Source organism: Orcinus orca, chromosome 1, assembly GCF_937001465.1.
Source record: "Orcinus orca chromosome 1, mOrcOrc1.1, whole genome shotgun sequence".
Classification (NCBI taxonomy): Eukaryota; Metazoa; Chordata; class Mammalia; order Artiodactyla; family Delphinidae; genus Orcinus; species Orcinus orca.
In genome coordinates this window covers 129,767,630-129,778,778 of record NC_064559.1, presented here as the reverse complement: position 1 = coordinate 129,778,778, position 11,149 = coordinate 129,767,630, and the positions used below count along the sequence as shown (strand labels likewise).

At 46.4% G+C, this 11,149-nt stretch overlaps 1 protein-coding gene across 1 annotated transcript; it reads right to left on the bottom strand.

The window, feature by feature from the left end:
* Positions 1-1,184: 1,184 nt before the first annotated feature.
* Positions 1,185-8,530, bottom strand: LOC101270670 (elongin-B-like). The gene is made up of 2 exons (XM_033431404.2): positions 8,335-8,530; positions 1,185-1,644 (listed from the first exon to the last, which is right to left on the bottom strand). The coding sequence occupies exons 1-2, from the start codon at positions 8,528-8,530 to the stop codon at positions 1,235-1,237; spliced, it is 606 nt and encodes a 201-aa protein (XP_033287295.2). The 3' UTR covers positions 1,185-1,234.
* Positions 8,531-11,149: the final 2,619 nt, after the last annotated feature.

The window sequence follows — 11,149 nt, the reverse complement described above, 5'->3', positions numbered from 1 at the left end:
CCCAGCAAAGACTATGGTCCTCACCTCTGTAGGACTGTATTTGACTGTTTCAGGTAAATACCCCTCCTAGCTAAACTGTGAGACCTTTCAACCAGGTTCTATGTTGTGGAGGTAGAACACTTAGCAGGTTTGGTGCTGGAACTAGATACTGGGAAGGCATGAGCTGACACAGTCCTGCCTTCAAATACCTGGGAGTGGCATTTTTCTTATTCTCTATGGCCCTGAGGGATAGAACAAGGAGCAGTGAGACATTAAAGGGACAGAGGATAGATTAAAACAGAAACAAAAGGGTATTTGACAGCAGTCGGAGCAGCCACAGCTACATTTCCTTGTCTCCGCAAGGAACTTGAGCAAAGAGTGGCTGGTCATCACATGGAAACGTCGGTAAAGGGAGTCACGCATCATGGATCCTTTACTAGGAGTCTATATGTTCCTTCAGTGCATAGGGTCTCAGATTCTAAACGTTCATGATTCTCTGAGTTAAAAAGAAAAAAGTCAGACATTTGACCCTAAGGAACAATTTGGAGTTAGAACCATTGGGAGGTCACCTGCATGTGGCTGCTGCCAAGAAGAAAATCAAACGTTGAGATGAGAAGCAATAGAGTTTAAATCTAGGTTGGGAGGGAGGAACCATATCCGCAGAAGGGACCTGGTAAACTGTGTTTTTCTGTGCCAAATGAAGCAGCTTAGACCTAAAGACCGTCAGCAATTTTCGCCTTCCCACACTGCTACTCTATAATAATTAGTTTTACTACTTTTTTTCACAAGCTATTACTTTAATTATTTCAATTAGATTGTTCACGCACGCAAGTTGTTTACAAGCACTTTTCTTTTTATAGCATATTGATAAACAGTAGAGGGAAACTACCACCTTGGAGAAAGCCAGGAAGTTTTTCTAGGTAAGCCATGGCCCGTCGAAGTGGCTCATTCTACTCTGAACCAGAGACCACCCAGCATCCTGGGACCTCCTTAGAGAGGACTGAATCCCTTCCCCTGGGCAGTGCCTAAGTCACAACCATATCTTCTGTGGTCATTGCTCCTTCAGTCAAAGAAAGAGAGCAAAGAACCTATTTTCCATATGCCCCTCTGAGAACAACCACCGAGTAAATACTAAAGGTTATAGAGAGTTAGTTGTCCACCTCTATTAAAATTTCACATACTTGACATTTCTTCTTTTTTTTTGGCACCCAAATCTCTTTTATTGGGGGGGGGGTAGGGCGGTTGCGGGGGCCTCTCACTGCACATCTTGTTCATTGGCGCTGCTTCCTGAGTCCTGTGGCTTTATCACATCTGGCAGCTCGGGTGGGCTGGAGAAGGGCTCGATGCGCAGGGCCTCAAAGGCCTCATCTGCCCTGAAAGCTAGCCCCACAGTGGCTGGGGCCTGAGGCCGTGCCGTCTGGCTGGTGAAGCCACACTCGCCCAATGTCTTTCCGTCGTCCAGAAGCTGCTCCTTGTACAGCCGCTGCTCGTCCGGCGGCCGCTTGAGGATGCCCTCGACGATGCGCTTTAGCTCGAACACAGTGCTCGACTCCTTGGCGTCCGTGAAGATGGTGGTCTTGTGGCGCCGGATCATGAGGAACACGTCCTGGGGGCGGCAGGCCGTCGTGAGCGTGGAGCCCGGGCCCCACCTCACGGCCCACCGCCCTCACCGCCCCCGGCCCCGGCCTACTTGGCATTTCTTAACTTTCTGGTTTGTTTCCTGGTTCCAGTTGTGTGGCCTTGAAAAAGTAACTTTTCAAATTCTGGTTTGTTTCCTGGTTCCAGCTGTGTGGCCTTGAAAAAGTAACTTTTCAAATTCTCAGTTTGCCTATCTGTCAAATGAAGGTAAAGGCACCGAACAGGTAGAGTTCTTTTGAGGATTCAGTGAGTCAGCCTTGGGTGGGTGCTAAGCCTGGGCCAGCAGAGAGTGGCCGTCAGTCGTTAGCCGCTTCTACCTCCCTCTTCTACTCTACCCTCTCAGCCTTTTTTTTTTTTTTTTTGTGGTACGCGGGCCTCTCACTGCTGTGGCCTCTCCCGTTGCAGAGCACAGGCTCCGGACGCGCAGGCTCAGCGGCCATGGCTCACGGGCCCAGCCGCTCCACGGCATGTGGGATCTTCCCAGACCGGGGCACGAACCCGTGTCCCTTGCATCGGCAGGCGGAGTCTCAACCACTGCGCCACCAGGGAAGCGCCACCAGGGAAGCCCCCTCTCAGCCTTTTTGATGGGACAAAATTGAGATTCTTTGGTTCCAGGTTTCAGGGCTCTCTCTTACTTCATTTTTGTTCTTAAGCCTATTCTTTACGTAAGTATGAAAGAGAGAAAGTGAAATAAGTTGAGAAAACAATCTCTAAGGAACTCTCACTATTCGAATAGTCCTATTGGGACATCTGAAAGACCTCGGGTTCCTTTTCTCTGTGGCTGTTATACTCGTAAAAGTTATGCACACGTGCTATTTTGAATGTGTCCCTCTTCCCCACTTCCTGGGGCCCAACCAGCCCGTGGGACTTCCTACTGCAGGTGCAGCTCCTCAGACCCTGCCCAGTCTCAGAGGATTGGCCCCAGGGCAGGAGACAGGGACAGGGCTGTGAGATTCTGTTAGCCCAAGGCCCTGCATGTCTGTCTAAAACCATATTTTGAGGTTTACTTTGAATACAGCCCAGGACTCCAAAAAGCCAAGCTACTGTGCTCCTAGAGTGCTTCTTTGCTCAGGTATAAATTGCAGTGGAAAAGAAACCAGAGTCACCAACGCAGCTCTTTCTTCACAGTAATCCAGCAAAGCTGGGACATGGGGCTTCGTATAGCAGATCCTAGGGACCCCATCCTTTCTAGGCGATGGAGCTGCTAAATCACCACCAGTGGAGTGTGATTTTTAAATTTTTTTTCACTAAATCTTTAATAGATTAATAGAAAAAGAAAATTTTTCTCCAGGACTTTTCCTATGACCAGGATCTAGAACAGAGAAAATAGATTTGGTCTACGTTGAATTGAGATGTTTGCCCTTGACCTCATGTATTGCATTGGTCCAATTAAATATGATAACCATATATTATTTTTACCATGATTTAAACACCAAACGAATAACTGGCTATGTAGGTTTTCAAAAGAAGTCTTTGGGCACCATCCAGTGACTATTTTGGCTACAATATAAACAAAACCCAAACGGCCCGCTTAAGTTTTCAAAAGAAGTCTCTGGCACCCTCTTGTGGCGCATCACACAACTGGGAAAACAACAGCTTTGGGATAATGCCTCTTGCCTCAGAATTGTGCAGACATTTGCTCTCCTGTCATAACTGTCAGTGATTCCCTGAAGAAACACAGTGCAGCCAAACTTTTTAATTTGTGTCCATTTGAACTGCAATACAAGACATACCAACAAAGTCCTGCTTTAACTTCAAAAATGGAAATAATGAGAATCACGCCAACGTTTTGACATTTGTTAAGAAGCGCACCATTTTAAAGCTGGCCTGCCAAAGAAAATGTAAACTATCTTCATGCCATTGTCATGCGCTGGTGCCACTCCGACCAGTAGACAGAAGTGCCCACCGTTCTGGTAACCTTACTGAGTGATTTCTAATCGTTTTATATGTGTTAATAGTTAATTTTCACTAAGAGGTAAGTCTCCCCTTTAATCCTCATCTCCAAGGAGAAAACCGAAGCACAGAGACGCAACTGCCAAAGGCCAATGCCAGGCCTGGGACGTGAGACACAGGCATGTGCCGGCCTCCACTCCTGCTTCCTACTACCTCTAACTCTGCTGAGACTCGGGGCATGATTTCAGTGACTACTGTCATCCTGTTTTAATCTTCACTATTTTTATAGCCCTTTAGAAATGTCACCTAAGTACTTGTTAAACTAAACACATCTTAGTGTTAGCCCAAAAAGTACCTGAGGGATTCCCCTTTTGAAATGGACTTCATATTGATAAAATTTGAAGTGCTGTCTAAGCTATATTGATAAAGTGTCGTTTTAACCTCAGAAATGGAAATAAAGGAACTTGCTCCACATTTTCTGCATTTGTTAAGAACCACAAAATTTTAAACCTGACCAGCCAAGGAACTGGCATAATATCTGTGCTGTTAATATAGGACAGACTCCACAGGACTTCCCAACTTCAGCACTGTTGACGTTTGGGGCCTGATCATTCTTTGTGGTTGAGGGCTTTCCTGTGCATTACAATATTTAGCAGCATCCCTGGTCTCTACCCAATAGATGCCAGTTGCAACAGTCAAAATGTCTCCATTTTGGGAGGAGGGCAGCGGAAAGGCTCAAATCTTCCTCAGTTGAGCTCCACTGAGATAGAGTACACTCTGAAAATGTTGATACAAAATGGAGAGAATAAAAGCGTCATTAGAGCTGGTATAACTTTAATTTTCCCAAATGGTCCTGAGGCAGGGGAAGAAGAATGGAAACAATGAAAAAAATGCCACTGGCCCAGCTGCAAGATCGGCCCCCAGAAAAATGCCACAAATCTATCATGTTTATACCATCTGCAGACTGAGAATGCACCAACCCCCTTACATTGCATGCTGTGGAAATATCAATCTTGAGTATGTAAGACTTTCATGATTGCATTGCTGCATCATAAAATGTCACTGTTATGTTTCCAGAAATTCTGAAGAAGACACTCTCATGATTTCCTGACCTTCAGGTTCTCTTTGGGCTCTACCTTTCGACTTAATCTGTCATCTGGTTTTCTCTGCACATTTCTTCTTGAGATATTCTCAGGTAATGATCGTAATTCTTCTCCGTGTTGGTATTAGCTCAAAGATTTAGATCTCCTCCTTCCACATATAGAATCTTCTAAGAGCTTCCAAGGATAACCTCATCTGTTCCACCATTCTCTATGAATGTCTCAATATCCTAACTTTAATATTTCAACATTTCACCCCTTCTGCTACCACTTTTAGCCTCTACCTTTTTTTCCATCATCGATATTTTATTCAACCATTCATCACTCATTTGATGATTATATTGCAGGCACAGTGTTAAATGCCAGGGATACAAAATTATTAAGCTGCCCCTTAAGGAGCCCACCTGCCATCTAGTACTAAAGAGGAAACAGAAAAATGACAGTGCATTGTATGTAGCAAGTGATAGGATGCAGATGTCAGTGAAGGGCTCCAGAAACCTAGAAAAAGAAATAATTCTGTCTTAAGGTAGTCCAAGAAGATTTCTTGGAGAAGGTAGCAATTAATCTGGGTATAGAGGGATGAATAGGAGTTTGTTAGGCAAAGAGCCCCCCAGGCAGAATGAATAACATACACAGAGACCGGATCTGCGAATGAGTCTGAATAGTTTCTATTCTCGCTTTCTAGATACTCCTCCCCAAAGATGGGAGGCTTTTCCCTTCCCCTACGTGTGGATGCACTCCTTGTCAGAAGGACTGCCACCACACCACTGAAGTCAGTTTCTCTAGCCACACTACTATTCTTGCTCCCGGCTCTGCCACTTTCCCCCCACTGCTTCCTCACCCCACTTCTCTCTCCCTTTCTGTTCATATCCCGTTGCCAGAACATGTCATTTCCACCTCTGTCTCGTCCACCCCTCATCTCCTGTCTTATGACCGTTATTGATATTCAGACACAACTTACCTCTGTCCTAGAATTGGGCAAAAGCCTCCTGACGGGCCCTTGGCTTGTAGTCTCTCCCCTTTCCAATCTACCTAATCCTAAACTACAATTTAGGGAAACAGTTTAGATTTTGGATCACTTGCTCACACCCCAGCTTCAGGGCAGGCAGGGAAAACAAGTGTCTAGTATTTGCAGACATTAATGACAGATGAACTCTGCAGCCAGGAACAAGTAGAGATGGCAGTGACATAGCAACCAACGGTCTGGCAACCATGGCTTAAAACTCAGGCCCTGGGACTTCCTGGTGGTCCAGTGGTAAAGAAATCCACCTTCCAATACAGGGGACGCAGGTTCGATCCCTGGTCAGGGAACCAAGATCCCACATGCCGTGGGGCAACTAAGCCCGCGCGCCTCAAAGAGAGCCTGTGTGCCTCAAACTACAGAGTCCAGGCACCCTGGACCCCACGTGCCACAACTAGAGAGAGAGAAAAAAAACCCATATACCACAACTAGAGAGAAAAAAAAAACCCCACATGCCACAACTAGAGAGAAGCCCACGTGCCGCAACTAGAGAGAAACCCGAGCAGACCGTGCCGTAACGAAAAGATCCCACATGCCTCAACAAAGATCCCGTGTGCCGCAACTAAGACCTGACACAGGCAAAAAAAATAAGGAAAATAAATAAATTACATAAATAAATATTAAAAAAAAAATCAGGCCCCAAGCCTTGAAGACATGGTTCATTTCCTCCCTACTTCCCATTCTCAGTCTTTGCCATGGTCCACCAGGCCCCACATGTTTGACCCTCACTCCTGTGCTCCTCGGATGTGACAAGCACTCTCCCACCTCAGGCTTTCTGTGCTTACTTAGCGCTTCCTCCCTGATTTCTTCTAAATCACTTCTCAAATGGTCACCTGGTGGCTGGAAAGCTCAGGTGCTGGGAACACGGGAGCCTTGCTGGGGGGAGGGCAAGAGGGCCTGATGGGGTGGCAGGCAGGATGGGAGGGTTATTGGTTATTGGGGCTAACAAGCTGTAGAATGTTCCAGAAATTTGGATAAGTCTCAAAGAAAGGAAGCACGCCTATAGTGAATCAGGTGGGTGGGCTGGGAGCTCCCCCTTCAGACGGTCCCCTCATTGGGGGGGGGCTTCAGGAGTGCAGCCGGGCCTTGGGGTCACCCCTCGGCTGCCAGGAGAGGAGAGTCCACGTGCTGCTTTGTGGCTCCCAGTGTAGGGTCTGGGCGCCCCTCCAGAAACTCGGAATCACTGTGTCTCCAGAGGAAGCAAACTGGAGGCCATACCACCCACTGACGACGTGGTTACCAAAAGAAACAAAACGCTAATTGAATCGGCCTCCTCTGATGATTAGAAATTAGATTTCACACGTGGTTCCAGATTTCTAGCTGGGAAACGAGTGGCTCTACCCTCCGGAGCCCTGGGGCCTCTCAGCAGTGGTCAGCTGAAGCCCGCCTGTCAGGCCGACGCCTTTGCCACAGTCCCCACCCCTCCCCAGCGCCCGCCACCCAGTTGGCTGCCTTCAGCAGGTGCATTCTTGCGTGGCCCTTGGCTCCTGAATGGGTAGATGGTTGGAGGAGGGCAGAAAGGGACAGAAATGAGGCCAGAGATATTTTATTTTTTCTTTTTTAAAAAAGGCTGCAATCTTTTTAAAGTAAGTTATTTATTTACTTATTTATTTATTTTTGACTGTGTTGCGTCTTCCTTGCTGCGCAGGGGCTTTCTCTAGTTGCGGCGAGTGGGGGCTACTCTACGTTGTGGTACGCAGGCTTCTCATTGCAGTGGCTTCTCGCTGCGGAGCACGGGCTCTAGGCTTTAGGGCTTCAGCAGTTGTGGCACATGGGCTCAGTAGTTGTGGCACACAGGCTCAATAGTTGTGGCTCGCGGGCTCTAGAGCGCAGGCTCAGTAGTTGTGGCGCACGGGCTTAGTTGCCCCGCGGCACGTGGGATCTTCCTGGACCAGGGCTCGAACCTGTGTCCCCTGCATTGGCAGGCGGACTCTTAACCACTGCGCCACCAGGGAAGTCCCAAGGCCAAAGATATTTTAGAATTTAGAATAAGAAAGGGTGTCATTTCAAACAGTGGTACAGGAGGGATATCTGAAGAATGGTTGAGGTGGAGCAGCCCCTCGGAGAGCTGACAGCCGCAGGAGCTGGCCCATGGGAGGGTCCAGCATGTGCACAGGGCGGCAGGGGCTCCTTTTCGGTTCAGCCACCTCAGTGCACGGCCCCCACCCCACAATGTCACCTTTCCTGAGAGGTCTCCCCAACTACCCTCTAGAGAATAGCCATCCCCCATCATTGTCCAGCGTTCTTACCCTACCTACTTATTTATGTATTTGTTTATTTTCTGTCTCCCCTCCCTGACAGCAGGGACTTTATCCATTTTGTCCTCTGCAGTGTTGCCAGGGCCTGAAAGAAGATCTGGCACGCAGTCCTGACTGAATAAACACAAGCTGAATACCTGATAGAAGAGTCAAGTTCCCTTTCCTCTCTCCCTAGCATGCTCTGTATGTCCCAGCTATGGGATATGAGTGAGACTTTCCTACCTCTAGGTGCTGAGGAAAGGGAGGATTTGACTGGCTTGGAAGCCCCTCCTCTTGGCAGCAGGCATTGGCTCAGAAGTGGGCACCTCCACAAAGCAAACAGGGCAGACAGTGGTTGGGTCAGGGCTGGGAAGGTGGCCCAAGTTAGTCTGATCCAGCCAAAGCCCCTTCGGCTTTGTGCTTAAGGAACGGGAAGCTCTCCGTTCTCTGCGTGGGCATGACTTGCCTTGATAAGAGTGGAATGGCTGCGGGTACTTTGTTAACAGGAGAAACCCCTGCCTGAGGACCAGATCCGAAGCTGAGCCGAGACCATGATAGACAAGCAGAGCCAGAGCCCGTACCACGATGTAAACCTCTCCTTCCAATCCTGTCAGATCTTTACAATTTCTGGACTCTTTGTTTTGTAAACTAATGAATTCCATTATTGTTTAACTCAGCTCGAGGTCCATTTTTCTTTTTTTGTGTAATCTAAAGCATCTTAACTAATACACTGTCCTTAAAACACTACCATGCCATGATGATGTTTTGAGAAGGACATTGATAAATTAGAATATTTATTACCAAATGAATGAATTCACCCATCAAGTATTATGGAGTACAACTACTTTAGAGAGTGACCTAATGATAAAGGATATAAAACCTATCTCATTTGAGGGAAAATGGTAAGAAACAGGGAGTGGTTAGCCTCAAGATGAGAAGACTTAGAAGGACCATGATGGATGTCTTCATAACATGTGTAGTCGAATGTATTTGAAGGGGGTGACACATTGAGACGTGGATTTAGCTCAGACCTGCTGGAATACAAGATATCTTAATTCTCTTTCAGATGCCAATCCCTTCTTCTAAGACACCAAGAGAAAATATAGTCACCGAGAACAAAGCAAGGAGAAACAAAACCTTGCAGTTAGCTTGGACTTCAACTCTAGACCACCGGTGTTTTCTCTCAAAAGAGAAGAGCTCTTATCTAAAGTAGCCTGGCCTGGAGAGGCTAAGATCAAGACAGGACAGAAGGCCTCCTCTGGTTCCTCCCACTATAAAGCCCAAACCCTTGTTGTGAGTCTTATTACTCCAACAGGAAGAGAGGATTCTCATGCCCGTCCAAGCCAGGTGGGGAGCCCAATGCAGGAGTAAAAAAGGCTTATCTTGATCTATGTCTTATCCTCCCCCTTTCCCTTTTTGAGCTTTCAGATGGCTCACAGCCTTGATCAATAGTACAACTGCAACCTCATGAGGGGCCTTGAGCCAGGGGTACCCAGCTAAGCCATGCAGGGATTCCTGCCCCACACAAACTGTGAGAAGATAAATTTTTGCTGCTTTTAAGCTGCTAAGTTTCTGATGTTTCAGAAAATAATTTGTTACACAGCAATAGATAACCAGCACAAATGCGTACATAAAATTCCCTTATATAAATTCAGGTTATTTCCAATTTTTCCCACTTGCAATATGGCATTGAATATCTTTGTATATATAGTCTTATGAATTCCTGAAAGTAACTGTGTAGGATAAATCATTAGACATGGAATTGTTTACTCCTATTTTGAAGTACAATACTGTCAAATTATCCCCCCAAAATGTTGTACACCAATTCATACTCCCAATAAAATGCGTCTGAGAGTGTCCTTTGCCCCATAACCTTGCCATTACCAAGTCTTATAGATCTTTACCATTTACCAATTTGAAAGGGAAAAAAATACCATGTATTGATTGCTTCCCCCATGCTGACCCCCGGCCCAGGGCCTTACATACCTTTTTCCATTTGATCCCTACAGTAACTCTATGATATAGGTGCTATTATTACTCCATTTATTACCCCAATAATGAAAACAAGACCTGATCAAGATTCCATAACAAAGTAGCAGACCAGGTAGTCTCAGGAAGTCTGACTTCAGAATCTGAGCTTTTAATGACTGGTGAGATTGAGCCTACATCATGTGGCCAATAGGCCCTTAATATTTATTTCTTTTTCTGTGTATTTCATTTTCACATTCTTTCCTTCAGTGATGAATATCTTCTGCTTGCCACTCTTCCCCTTCTCCATTCTGCTCTCACCCTAGAAATTTGACCTCCATGGGTTTCATCAACATGGCCCTGGTGCCCTCTGGCTCCCTGCTGGGTTCAGCCGTGGAGAGGCTGGCAGGAGATTGGAGGTGGAAAGGGAATAGAGTCAAAGTGTTTACTCCCTTGGCCCTCTACTGGGAGGTTGCCTGTCTTCAGAACAGAGTTCATTGCTCTTCTAACCTGACCCTCTCTCAGTCTGGGTTCCTGTAACATTTCCCTCTGACTTTTCACACAGAAAAGGAATATCTGATCACTGCACTGGTTGTTCCTAACTTTACAAGTAGTCCCTTGCAAATGAACACTCCTCACTTTATCCTGTTTTGTGCATGCTATCATTTTCAGTTCTCTGTTATGTTGTCTTTTCTCACTGAATTGGAGGTACTTTCTCTATATTGAGATCATAACACTTTGCTTATCACTTGGTGTGGAACACCTATCCCAGCTTGTTGCTTCTTAGTTTTCCTTAATGTAGTTTTTGCGTAAATTTTATATCCTCACCCAAAGCTCCACTCTAGAAAATGTGGCCTTGACCTTGACAAATCCATTGCAACTTGCTTCCCCACATTGGGGAGAAGTAAAATGTCTACAACCTGATCCACTTGTGGCCCCAATATTATCTTCCCCTCCTTAAAAAGTTACTTTCTTCCGCAAGTATTTGGAAAGGTTTTATCTTGTGCTCCGCCTGAGTTGTCTATCAGGAACTGTTTGTTCTTCAATGTCACGTGCGTCCCTCTTCTCCCAGCTCTGCTGGGGACCTCAGGAAATCTCACAGCTGCTCCCTGCCTGGAATTCCTAGGCATGGTCCCTCCACTTGCACCGGTGGAGGTGTGAGTGTGGGGCAGGCCACACTTTATCGTACACTCCCTTTATTTTCTAAAATACCATCACACAAGCCAGTACAGATGATGAGAGAAGTGGGGGGTGGATTTCCATTAAGGTGAAGGGAGTTATAATACAAGGTGGTGGAGGAAGGGGATTAAAAC